Consider the following 14,318-nt stretch of genomic DNA (forward strand, 5'->3'; position numbering starts at 1 on the left):
ATTTGTGGGTTCAATTACAGGCTCAAAATGGCCAGAAACAAAGAACTTTCTTCTGAAACTCGTCAGTCTATTCTTGTTCGGAGAAATTAAGGCTATTCCATGCGAGAAATGGCCAAGAAACTGAAGATCTCGTACAATGCTGTGTACTACTCCCTTCACAGAACAGCACAAACTGGCTTTAACTAGAATAGAAAGAGGAGTGGGAGGCTCCAGGGCACAGCTGAGCAAGAAGATAGGTACATTAGAGTGTCTAGTTTGAGAAACAGACATCTCACAAGTCCTCAACTGGCAGCTTCATTAAATAGTACCCACAAAACACCAGTCTCAACGTCAACAGTGGCGAGGCGACTCCGGGACTCCGGGCCTCCTAGGCAGAGTTGCAAAGAAAAAGCCATATCTCAGACTGGCCAATAACAATAAAAGATTAAGATGGGCAAAATAACATACACTGGACAGAGGAATTCTGCCTAGAAAGCCAGCATCCCGGAGTCATCTCTCTACTGTTGACGTTGAGACTGGTGTTTTGCGTGTATTTTTTAATGAAGCTGCCAGTTGAGTCCTTGTGAGGAGTCTGTTTCTCGAACTAGACACTAATGTACTTTTCCTCTTGCTCAGTTGTGCACCGGGGCCTCCCACTCCTCTTTCTATTCTGGTTAGGGCCAGTTTGTGCTGTTCTGTGAAGGGAGTAGTACACAGCGTTGGACAAGATCTTCAGTTTCTTGGCAATTTCTCGCATGGAATAGCCTTCATTTCTCAGAACAAGAATAGACTGACGAGTTTCAGAAGAAAGTTATTTGTTTCTGGCCATTTTGAGCCTGTAATCGAACCCACAAATGCTGATGCTCCAGATACTCAACTAGTCTAAAGAAGGCCAGTTTTATTGCTTCTTTAATCAGGACAACAGTTTTCAGCTGTGCTAACATAATTGCAAAAGGGTTTTCTAATGATCAATTAGCCTTTTAAAATGATAAACTTGGATTAGCTAACACAACATGCCATTGGAACACAGGAGTGATGGTTGCTGATAATGGACCTCTGTACACCTATGTAGATATTCCATACAACAATTGCCATTTCCAGCTACAATAGTCATTTACAACATTAACAATGTCAACACTGTATTTCTGATCAATTTGACGTTCTTTTAATGGACAAAAAAATGTGCTTTTCTTTCAGAAACATGGACATTTCTAAGTGACCCCAACATTTTGAACGGTACTTTAGTCAAAAATGTTCTAAAACGATAGAGAAGGCATGTACAGTGTGCAATCATGTACTATCGCCTCATGTGACCCCCCGCTCTCGGACCCCCCTCTCTTTCTCGCTCTCTATCCCCTCTCGTTCCTTCTTTCTCTTTATGGCTGCTGCTTGGTGACAAATGTTGCAAATGGAGAGAATGCAAGAGAGATTGCTAAAAACTAAATGGTATTGATCTAGGATGCCGGGGTGGTTGGCAAATGCATTCTTTCCAGCACATACTATGTTTCCAAATCAAGACGGGTAACAAGGAGAACTAGCACATGTCTTGGCGCAATCAATATTCATTTCTAAATGACGATAACACAAAAAGCAATTCCTGTCCCAATATATGTTTTGCTTTCTAATCTTGTGAAAAAGAGGCAGTGGCCAAAGGAAATAATTTATGCATCTTGGGGCAAGGCAATTGGACTTTTAAATGTAAACATTTGCTGGAGCATTAAACTTGGCTAAATCTAAAGATCCTACCAGAAGAGTAATGTCCATGCCAATGCTCGGTTATTAGAGTAAATGAAGTACTCTGTCAATGCAGGAATACAGAGAGGTCAGCCTTGAGCCAGACATACTGTATATATTTACCTGGACGTAAAATAACTAGTTATATATTATATCATGGAGCGAGTCCAGGAAAATGGCTCATTAGTACTGTTGTAGCAAAACATCAGTAACTGGAGTTATGTGATTGGTCAGGTAAAGCTTATGAATCAAAGGTGTGCGTTTCACTTGCCACATTCATGTCATGTCGGAAACTCTGAAATGTGCGACTTGATACTCTTTGTAGAAACATGACACCCGAGTTTCCCACTTGGGAATTATCAGAATCAAACAATACACAAATAACTTGTATTCATTTGAGATTTAACTCTGAGTTTCCGACATGACGTGAACGGGGCAACTGAGGCACATGAGGTGAGATGGCACTGAGTCATCATTATAACAAGCAAAGGGAAATTATAATCGCCTTTAAATGTGTGACCCGTAGGAATCAGGTATATTTCTCCTAGATCTACAATATTCGTTGAAAGGCAATACTCACAGCTGTCTTCCTCTTCTGAGATGAGCTTCACCACATAACAGGCATAGATGAACCCAACAAGCTGCAAAAGAGAAATGAAGAAAGTTAAGTTAGTCTGCAGTTGTGAGTTGTGACATTTCACAGTGAGAAAGAGACTAATTAGAATAGCACAATTAGTGGAGGAAACATAGATTTTTATGTCCATGCCTTCAAGAGCTGCAGAGAGCTACAAAATAATATTGGTGGGAAAAGATGAGCCACCAGTGATACAAAATGGGAACAAGATAGAGATCAGAAGAGCATCTCCAAGTGGAAAACATTCTGTGCTGAGGAAACAGGTGTTAGCATCTAATCTAATACCATCTAACGCTATCTGTGTTGAGGGAACAGGTGTTAGTACAACATATAATGCATCAACCTGCTCTAGGAAACGGGTCACATAGAGAGGAAGAGAGACGACAACGGAAAAAGAGAGAAAAAATAAACCCTGCATCGCCAATGGAAAAACATTGTTTATTAAGAGACATTCCACCCCCCAAAAAGTTTTTCTTAAATGGTCGGGGGCTAATCATGTGGGCTTGGCGGTTCTTAATAAGTCTGTGTTTAAAATGAGTCACCTAATATAATGATTTAGTGGATTAAGTTTAACAATAGAAAGCCAGGCGAACATAGGAAATGTCATTGATGGCTTAGCCAAAGTACAACATAGTAGTATAGTAGATATCCCTGCTCTTGGCACTAACACACCTCAGAACAACACAACCATATTACTTTCTTTCCCCACTCTTCCTTAGGCCTGTAATTTCATAGACCAGGAATTGGAGGCCTCTGATTGGATTGCGCGATACAGATGCTGGGGGTCAGGCTGAGGTCAGCGTGTAAGTGGAGAGGAATGGACATTCTCAATGTAACAGAGGATTCAATGAGACAGGAGGCCATGCACGAGACAGCACTATAGATACCCATGTGGATAATGGGTGTGCCGTCCTCATATTCAGGCGCTGTCTGGAGTCTAAGGGTCACGCTGGCATGCAACCAGCAGTGTGTACATTGAGATTCATCATAGTGGCCCCTACCATGATGGAGAGTTTAGCCAGCATGGCTTTCTTTATAATCTGTGTTTATCGTTTAATCAGATCATTGAACTAAAATGCATAAAGACATAATAAGCTATTTTGTATTTCATTTCTACCCCGCCTTGCCCGATAAACAGACACAGTTATAAATCTGAGCAACCACAGATTTAAAATTCCAGGAATATTTCAAGGTCTTGCCCTCATTTACTCTAAATAATGTGGCGCTCCCTTCCTCCCCCTCTCCCCCTGCTCTGTCTCTGTAGCTGGCTGGGAGCACAGGCCAACACTCACACAGATGCAATACATCTCCAGACTGGGCCATTTGCATAATACTGTGCCCTGATGTGAAGGACACATGCCACACACGATCCGGGCCCCGCCACTCACACAATACACTGCACACTTTACCCATTAGGAGCACTGAGAAGGTGAGACAAAGGAGCTGTTTTTTGTTTGTCGCATGGGCGTTATTATCAGACAGAAACACAAGACACACACACACACACACACACACACACACACACACACACACACACACACACACACACACACACACACACACACACACACACACACACACACACACACACACACACACACACACACACACACACACACACAAAGCTCCTCTGATTACCCAATGGCATCTCATTTTGAACCGTGTCACAGGGCGTAAACCTAATTTGTCTCCTGTAAATAGAGAAGGGTATTCTTATGATAAAGGCTCCTTTATACACAAAACGTTCTACTCCGTAGGAAATACCACTGTGACGATGACTCCCGATGGTAGGTTAAAATTAGATTCTATACATCTGAATAATACATGCAGAGTTACTGAGGAAACCATTAATAATTGAGAATAAGTCTGGGAGCATGATTGATCTCACCGCAAGTATTATGAAGCCGCGTCTCCTCAGAATAAACACAGACACACAACACCGCCATTCTCTATTGTCTGGGTGGGAGTCAGACACACGTCTCTACTACATAGCTTCATAAGCATCACTTTCAAAAAAGCAGCTTTGTCCAGTTGACTTTGAATATGACTGATTGCATTACTGTTCAAAGGCTGATTGAATCAGGAGTCTTATAAATGAATAGTCTCCTATGTTGTGCAGCTGATAGCCACGACACTGAATGAGTGGCATGTTTTGCACGGGTGCGATAGCGATCGCATGTTGGCCTTATTATAGTTGGAGGGTGCTGTTGCATGCATGGATCACATGCACATCACTGCTCAAAGGTCAAGGAGTGTTGAGGCAGAGGACACTTTCAATCTATGTGCAGCACTTGTAAAATCCAACTGGCATGACAATGCAATGTACTGTAATAGGAGAGTGGTTTCAAAACGGTCCCATTCATTCTGAATGCACCAATTCAGCCACGGAGAAATTGACTAGAAACATTCTCCAGCATTAGAAATATTTTGACAGAAAAAAAAGGGTTTCATATTGGTTGTTAGAAATCAAATTCATACTATGGCTATTGCATTTTGGAAACTAGATAAGGCCAGACAAAATTGATTCACTGTTTAACGTATTTTCCCCCCAGAAAAGTGAGGCAAGCGAGCGGAAAAATTTATAAAAAAGGAATAAGGAATAACAGTACTTTACCATATTGTCTTAGGCTATATGGACATGAACAACAGGTGAAATATTCAATTTCAGACTGATTTTCAGATGATTTGTAATGATTATCATACAATATTTAATCATAGTACAATCTTTAATCATAAAAAATGTTGTTTATAACATGCACAATAAGAAGCATCAATCTACATTTGAAGTAGGAAGTTCACATACACTTGGCCAAATACATTTCAACTCAGTTTTTCACAATTCTGACATTTAATCCTAGTAAAAGTTCCCAGTCTTAGGTCAGTTAGGATCACCACTGTATTTTAAGAATGTGATATGTCAGAATAATAGTAGAGCAAATTATTTATTTCAGCTTTTATTCCTTTCATCACATTCCCAGTAGGTCAGAAGTTTACATACGCTCAATTAGTATTTGGTAGCATTGCCTTTAAATTGTTCAACTTGGGCCAAACGTTTTGGGGAGCCTTCCACAAGCTTCCCACAATAAGTTGAGTGAATTTTGGCCCATTTCTCCAGACAGAGCTGGTGTAACTGAGTCAGGTTTGTATGCCTCCTTGCTCGCACACTCAAGCAAGTTCTGCCCACAAATTTTCTATGGGATTGAGGTCAGGGCTTTGTGATGGCCACTCCAATACCTTGACTTTGTTGTCCTTAAGCCATTTTGCCACAACTTTGGAAGTATGCTTGGGGTTGTTGTCCATTTGAAAGTCCCATTTGCGACCAAGCTTTAACTTCCTGACCGATGTCTTGAGATGTTTCTTCAATATATCCACATAATTTGCCTACCTCATGATGCCATTTATTTTGTGAAGTGCACCAGTCCCTCCTGCATCAAAGCCCCACAACCCCGTGCTTCACGGTTGGGATGTTGTTCTTTGGCTTGCAAGCCTACCCCTTTTTATCTCCAAACATAACGATGGTCATTATGGCCAAACAGTTCTATTTTTGTTTCATCAGACCAGAGGACATTTCTCCAAAAAGTTAGATCTTTGTCCCCATGTGCAGTTGCAAACCGTAGTCTGGCTTTTTTATGACGGTTTTGGAGCAGTGGCTTCTTCCTTGCTGAGCGGCCTTTCAGGTTATGTCGATATAGGACTCGTTTTTACTGTGGATATAGATACTTTTGTACCTGTTTCCTCCAGCATCTTCACAAGGTCCTTTGCTTCACAAGGTCCTTTGCTAGGATTGATTTGCACTTTTCGCACCAAAGTATGTTCATCTCTTGGAGACAGAACGCGTCTCCTTCCTGAGCGGTATGACGGCTGCGTGGTCCCATGGTGTTTATACTTGCGTACTATTGTTTGTACAGATGAACGTGTTACCTTCAGGCGTTTGGAAATTGCTCCCAAGGATGAACCAGACTTGTGGAGGTCTACAATTTTTTTTCTGAGGTCTTGGCTGATTTCTTTTGATTTTACCCTATCAGAAGCTTCTAATGCCATGACATCATTTTTTGGGAATTTTCCAAGCTGTTTAAAGGCACAGTTAACTTAGTGTATGTAAACTTCTGACCCACTGGAATTGTGATACAGTGAATTATAAGTTAAATAATCTGTCTGTAAACAATTGTTGGAAAAATCTTATGTATACAGTTGTGTACACAGTTGAATTCGGAAGTTTACATACACTTAGGTTGGAGTCATTAAAACTTGTTTTTCAACCACTCCACAAATTTCTTGTTAACTTGTTATGGCTGGGGGCAGTATTGAGTAGCTTGGATGAATAAGGTGCCCAGAGTAAACTGTCTGCTACTCAGGCCCAGTTGCTAATTTATGCATATTATTAGTAGATTTGACACTCTAAAGTTTCTAAAACCTTGTTTGATGCTTCTACTGTGAAGTGGGGGCGATTGAGAGGGGAATGAGTCAGAGGTCTGCCAGAGAGGCATGAGCTGACCACACGCATTCACGTGATAGTTCGCTTGAGTTCCATTGCAATTCAACAGACAAAGGAACATTATTGAAGATTTATGTTAAAAACATCCTAATAATTGATTCTATATATCGTTTGACATGTTTCTACGGACTGTAACGGAACCTTTTGACTTTGGATTATTGGGCTAAACGCGTGAAGAAAAAGGAGGTATTTGGACATAAATGATGGACATTATCGAACAAATCAAACATTTATTGTGGAACTGGGATTCCTGGGAGTGCATTCTGATGAAGATCATTCAAGGTAAGTTATTTTTATAATGCTATTTCTGACTTCTGTTGACTACACAACATGGCTGATATCTGTTTGGGTTGTTTTGGTCTCTGAGTGCTGTACTCAGATTATTGCATGGTGTGCTTTTTCGGTAAAGCTTTTTTGAAATCTGACACAGTGGTTGCATTAAGGAGAAGTGTATCTATAATTTCATGCATAATAGTTGTGTCTTTTATCAATGTTTATTATGAGTATTTCTGTAAATTGATGTGGCTCTCTGCAAAATCACTGGATGTTTTGGAACTACTAAACATAACGTGTCAATGTATACTGAGTTTCTTTATATAAATATGAACTTTATCAAACAAAACATACATGTATTGTGTAACATGAAGTCCTATGAGTGTCATCTGATGAAGATCATCAAAGGTTAGTGATTCATTTATCTCTATTTCTGCTTTTTGTGACTCCTGTCTTTGGCTGGAAAAATGGCGGTGTTTTTCTGTGACTAGGCACTCACCTAACATAATCATTTGGTTTGTTTTCGTCGTAAAGCCTTTTTGAAATCGGACACTGTGATGGGATTAACAAGAAGTATTTATTTAAAATGGTGTAAAATACCTACCCCTACCCCTGCATCTCACTTCCAACACCTCACAACTATAGTTTTGGCACGTCGGTAGGACACAATACATTTTTGTCTGTAAATTGTAAAATTAAAAAGTAAAATTGCCAGGAAACAAGTGTTGGACAATTTTTCCAACAATTTTTTCCTCCCCTCAGCAGCTTCCACTGCTATACAAAGTCTACAGATGTGAGCATGCTACTGCATGTGTTGAAATCCTGGATCTTGGCTTTTCACCTACCCCTGCATCTCACTTCCAACACCTCACATCTGACTATCTATAGTATTATAATCAGATATTTTACTTCACCCAACCATGTTAGAGATCGGCAGGGAAAATATAACTTCAAAGGTCCTTCATACAATTATTGATGTGGAGGACATTTCCCAGCTAACCTATTTCCTCATAAAAAGTGGGCACAATCCTGTAGTTTAATCCATTTTCAGGTGCTGATGTGGCATCACTCAACCTATTTCTGTCTCAGTGTAGACTCCCATTTCAAACTGTGAGCGGCTCACTTTGTGCAAAAGGTAATTCACATGTCCTTGACCCCATCCTCCTGTGTTCCTTGGCTCGCTGCGGGTGACTTTGCTCCTTAGCGTTTATAGACGGGGCAGAGCTGCGTACCATGCCAACAACTGGTTATTTGCAGCCACATCTCACAGCTTGCACCAGCAAACAGACTTTCAGTGGAACCTTAGCTTTTTACTGGGGTTGCATCCCCAGGAAATGGAAGCAAGCTACAACACATCAAGGGCAAACATCTAAGTACATTGACTCCATTAAACCTTTTAAATAGGACAACTGCTGCCATACAGACTCTTGTAAAACCAGACCTGGCTCAGGGAAATGCTGATTGTATATATTTTGGGGCATTTACAGAGTACGCTAAAGGTTCAATGTGTGTTTTATTACTCATCACAATAAAGCCAAATGGCATTTCAGCAGTTCCTATAAAATGGTGCTTTCTGTTGGCCACATATCAGAGCGGTTGGGGGTAGATGCTGTGGATGGCAAGCTGATGCATCACTCTAAATGAGGTACTGCATACACTGTGGGTAATACTGCACAAGCAGGTTGTGGACTTGTGAAAGCCTCGCTGAAATGTTTCCCTAGTATTTAACCCCATACCGAGAAGGAAAAAGACTGGAGAACATTTGGAAAATGGGCCCTGAGCAATGTATTCAGGATTCATGATAATTCAATGATGGCAAAGTATTACCCCTCACACATTCACAACCATCAAAGACAGTTTAATCTGCACAGTATGCAGTAAGAAATGGGCGGCAGGTAGCCTAGTGGTTAGAGCGTTGGGCCAGTAACCCGAAAGGTTGCTGAATCAAATCCCCGAGCTGACAAGATACAAATCTGTCCTCCTGCCCCTGAACAAGGCAGTTAATCCACTGTTCCCGGTAGGCTGTCGTTGTAAATAAGAGTTTGTTCTTAACTGACTTGCCTAGTTAAATTTAAAAAATAACCCAGTAATGCTACTGTTATTCTAATGTAAGACTACATTCAATAATGCATTCCCAAGTGAATGTCTCCTAGTGTAACTTTTTATATATTGACACATCAGTGTATCATTGTTTGACAGTGAATTTTTGAATCGTTAAAAAATAAGATATCGAAGAATTCATTAGGTTCCATTTAATGTAGACAGAACTTTCAGACTTTCAGCTGTGAGCTGGGCCCATTCTTTGGGTGTAATTAAAATAAACCTCTGTGTCTTCAATAATCTGCCAACCTTAGAGCAGAAAGCAATTCAGTTCTCTTCATTCTAATCCTCCTTGGGCGACCTACCGTGCTCTTCATCTGAATTAGTCTCCCTACAGAAGGAGGAGAGGCTCCACAGCAAAGACCTCCTGAGCTTGTGCTGTGTGAGTTCCACATAGGCGTTGGTCTTGTTAGGTAGCTAAATTAACCGTTTACTTCCTTAATCATGGCCAAGGGCCAAGCTCATTGACTTCTCTATTGAGTCTTCGGCTGGTGGGCATCATTTTGTAAGAGGAGAGGAGGAAAAATGGTCAAAGGAAAGATTTATATACCATAGGCTGTAGTGTAAATCATTGTACATAATGAAGGAGGAGAGCACCCTATTCCATATATAGTGCACTACTTTTGACCAGCCCCTGATCAAAAGTTATGGACTATAGGGAATAGGGTGCCATTTGGGAAACAGACACACTCCTTTCCTCATTTGTGTGATTAGAAATACATTTTGTAATCAATACGAGTGGTTTCAATAATCAAACACTTGTAATTGAAAAAGTGAAAATTCAAATGAGGATGCTAAAAATGTCAAACCTCTCCAATAATAAGTGAGACAATTTTTCTTGCTGAATCATTCATGCTCTCTAACGAGTTAACTTCTTGAATCATTGTCCGCAGTTTGCCAGAAAGAAGACGAGAGGATGAATAGAAAAGAAACTGGCCTGAAAGAGTTTTGAGAAATTGAAACATGACATATTTGAAGTAAGAAGATATTTCACAAAGTAAGGAGAGATTCCAAAAAACCCGATCATTCTGTCACATTGAAAATGTTCCGGAAGCCCTAAAATATTCACCTTTTTACTCTCAAAGAAGCCCGACGGTAAGTACACATGGCTCTATGTGGCAGAAAATGTATCTTGCCCTGTACCCCAGACAAATCATTAGCCAAATGCAAAGCTTTGGAAAACTAGCACAATGCAAATGAAAGTAAAATGACTAAGCAACAGGCAATCAATTTTAAGCCGCTAGATAAAAAAAAACATGAATATGAAGGATTATTCAACATTAGTCTGAATCTCTTGCCCAAACCTGGTAATGTAATTATGACATATGCACATTTAGCAGAATCACTGAATGTTGAAAGAGTAGGTGGTTTAAACACATCAACTCTACTGAAAGGTCACATGTATTAAGTCATTCCCTGAAGAAATCATTGATAATGATCTTTAACAATATTATATGCGCTGTATGGCTACCCTGATATTTCTAGGGAATCCAAAGAGATAAATCAATGCATTGTACTGAGAGAGCTCTTTTACTCCAGGATAGCTGTTGCATTGTCCCAGTGGTACCAAATGATCAGAAATGAGACAGAAGTCTTCTTCTGTGATTCCTCAACGACATTCATCAGACCCAATTTTCCACTTTCACAATTGAGAAGGCACTTAACCATAGAGGAGAATGAGTCACTTTTTGACATAGCAATGTTGCAGCACAATAAACACATGGGTGGTGCTTCCCTCTCACTCTCCTCTCTCCTCAAACACACAGAGATGCTTGTGAAGTGTTTGACCATTATTTCCCTCTTACAGTTTCCCATTTCCTTTATACCTCAGAGAGAGACATGTTTAAAGTCCCACCAGCCAGGCTAACATGCCATGGCCGGATTGAATTGAGAAATCGCTTCCATTATCGCATATTTCTATTCGCTGTGCACTCCTGTTGACAAAGAGTCAAGATTGAAACGAGAACCCTTCGACTCTGTTCAATAGGCTGGTTACGTGACATGGATGTTGCACGCATGTTGACTGACAGAAGGTTAAGGTGGAATGACCTTTACTGGGTTTGCACTGCTTGGTAACACTACCCACACAGGAAAGGACTATTTGTTCTCATTGTCACCGGTCAGGGTTACAGGTATGGGTCTCGAGTAGACCATTAAAGGTACATTCCATATCCTTCTATCTATATTGATGCTGCTTCCACTCATACCCACACACGACTACAGTATTAAATTGATGGAAGTGACCCTAATGTGTTTTACCGCAGGCAAAGCATCTCAACATAGACAACTCTGCTTAATTGGTTCTGGTCTTATTGGCTAACCTTATTGGCTTTGCAGAGATACTTTCCTTCACTTGATAATCATTCATTATGTGGCCCTTAGCTCCCATATCCATTGTCCAGGGATTGATTGCTTGCTGTAAAAGCCAACTCTGAGCTAGGAGCATAATTGCTCTTTGTTTACTATAATGCATTCAGACATCTCCCCATTGATCTAGGCCAAAATACTGTTTGAATACCAAGCCAAACTAGCCTTTGTAATGTACTGAGCCCTGATAGCCTTGAGTAGATGCTTGCTTTGTATTCTAAGCGTCAACTGTCCAAATTAATGGCAAGCCAGCTAATATCGGTCTGCCAAGAAGATGGTAAAGCTGATGGTAGTTTTGACCTCTATGCAAAGAGGGGAACGCAAACAAATTCTTTGCAAGGTAGTCGGAGATGCTCAATATCGGTATAATTCTAATGGTAAAGTCTGATGCACCCATGTGAAGGTTGATAGATTTTATTTATAGATGTTTTATTTATAGATTTTCTCCTAAATATGAGGGTCATGGTGAAAAATTGGGAGGTCATAAGTCACTTGGTGTACGGCCTGCGTGACTTCCTGATAATTGGTTTTGTGACCTCCCAAAGCCCTCACGGAGTGAGTAATGGCCATTTTATAGCACGTCAGAGATATTTTCTTTCCCTGACGAGGCATAACGGATTGAAGTGAAAGGTGCTCTCCTGACAAACGCTGTGATAGACAACGGATTGAAAGATCAACACGGTGGGAAGAGAAGAGATGGAAGTGAGAGCAGGACTTGTGTTACGCACTGGAGGGATAACACAGGAAGTGTGTGACAGAGGCAGGGTCAAACGCCTTCTTAACACTAGCTGAATATCTCAACATAATTCAACACATTAAGAACATGTGTCAGCACACTGTCGTCGCCATTTTTCATACACCGAGGCTGTTTGCTCTTTAGCCAAACACAATGTATACCTATTGTGAAAGCGGAGAGCTTACAATTAATCTGCCCCTTGTCAAGACATACGCGGCTGAGCTGAACGTCTCTACAGTGTATCCTACACGTCACAATGATAGACAGCTATTTCTTATTACTCTGACAATGTTGTTTCGTGACCGAGGCTGTAGGATGCTACTAACACAGTGTCAGTGTGTCACTACAACGCTGTACCACGGACAAAACTTTAAGATTGAAAAATTGGATGGCAGTTGAGGTCTTTAAGACCAACATTTCTACGCATTTCAGACACTGTCGTCTTGTCTGTGTGTGTCGGGGGGGGGCCCAGCCCCAGCCCCAGCCCGAGCCACAGCCCCAGCCCCTGCAGCGTCAGTGCAGTGCTAGCTCGCCTTTTTTGTCCACTGGTAACAATCACCTCAGTGGTGTGGAGGGAGACTGATCATCTCCAGCTCTGTGATATGGGACATCGTCGGCGTTGGGAGCAAAAGGCTCCCGCAATTAAAGCAGCTGAATGAAACACTGCTCGCAGCTCACAGGGTCTCATCAAGCGGCGTCCCATGTCGTTTCTGACATTTGAAAAATAGGCGCCCGGTTTCGCCCTCCCTCGCCGTTGATCTCGCTCTCGCTCTCGCTCTCTGGCTTATCAGATGAGATGCTCCGACACTTCAGAGATCCCGACAATATCAGCTCCCCTGTCACTCAACACAGGCCCACGCCGTTACTCATTCAGCCACAACAACAAGCCCATCTCACAGAGAGTGGAGAACGAAGAGACACAAAGAGAAACAAGCTTCGAATAAGAAGAGAGACAGACATGGGGAAAGGGGCCTGAGATTGATACTGAAGTCTTAGTGATAACGTTGTGAGCCAGACTGACAGATGTCTCGTGAATGATTTGCCGAGAATGACTCTGTTTCAACACAACAATTAGTCGAAGATCGCAATTCCGTGCGGCCATGGTCTCTGTGTGCCTTTAGGGCCTAACATTTAACGAGGCCAATTGATTCACTTCCCTCAAGGTGTTGGCCACTGTCAAAACTGATCCATTTTATTACAGACATTCACTATTCACAGAACTGATAGCTAAAAAATTGTTTTCGATACATGCACAGGCGTGAAACACGTGTAGTCTTTGGCGAAGAGAAATTGATTGTCGAAAGAAGCGGAAATTGGAGCGAAGCACCTATCCTGGCTTAATGAATTGGATTCATCTATCAATGTGGACTTTGCTTTTTTGTTTAATTCGACATTGAAAGACTTGGATGAGGAAAAGCAAAGTGTTTTTCCATCGTCGGTGCATCAGAGGAGCAGATTCCTTCGCCATAACCGATACCTCCTCCAATCCTCTTAAAATTACTTATGACCAAATTGGCTTAGTGTTTGCTTCATATTTCCCAGAGAGTCCAGTCACCGGGTCTTCAATAGTGATTTCTCTAAAGATACGCATCTTTCCATTCTGTTATCTTTTTTGAACAATAGCCATTGAAATGAACATTGAAGGCAGTGGGAGAGTGTCACGTTGGTATAAAGGGATCGGGAGACAGACGCAGGAATGCGTAATAGGGTTTTTTATTGACCCAAATTACATCGTGCCACGTAAAGGCACGGGGACGAAGACCAAACAAACACGTATACAAAACAATAAATAACCCAAGCGCACAAACCCGTAATCATCTGCACAATACAAGTGGCACGAAAGCCAAAACAACACAGTACAGGTACTCACAGGACCAACTGACATTGTAACAATAATCGACAGCCCAATGGAAACCAAAGGGCACATTTATACAATTACAATCAGTGGGAATGGGGACCAGGTGTGCGTAATGACACAGTTCCCAAGGGATCCGTGACAG

At 41.3% G+C, this 14,318-nt stretch overlaps 1 protein-coding gene across 3 annotated transcripts in view; it reads right to left on the bottom strand.

The window, feature by feature from the left end:
* Positions 1-14,318, bottom strand: part of nkain2 (sodium/potassium transporting ATPase interacting 2) — a 173,543-nt gene that overhangs the window by 13,052 nt on the left and 146,173 nt on the right. For all 3 annotated transcript variants that reach the window (XM_035774794.2, XM_035774795.2, XM_035774796.2), the window contains exon 5: positions 2,294-2,354. In XM_035774794.2, coding sequence (XP_035630687.1) covers positions 2,294-2,354 — 61 coding nt within the window. The remainder of the gene's footprint in view (positions 1-2,293; positions 2,355-14,318) is intronic.

This window comes from Oncorhynchus keta, chromosome 8, assembly GCF_023373465.1.
Source record: "Oncorhynchus keta strain PuntledgeMale-10-30-2019 chromosome 8, Oket_V2, whole genome shotgun sequence".
Lineage (NCBI taxonomy): Eukaryota > Metazoa > Chordata > Actinopteri > Salmoniformes > Salmonidae > Oncorhynchus > Oncorhynchus keta.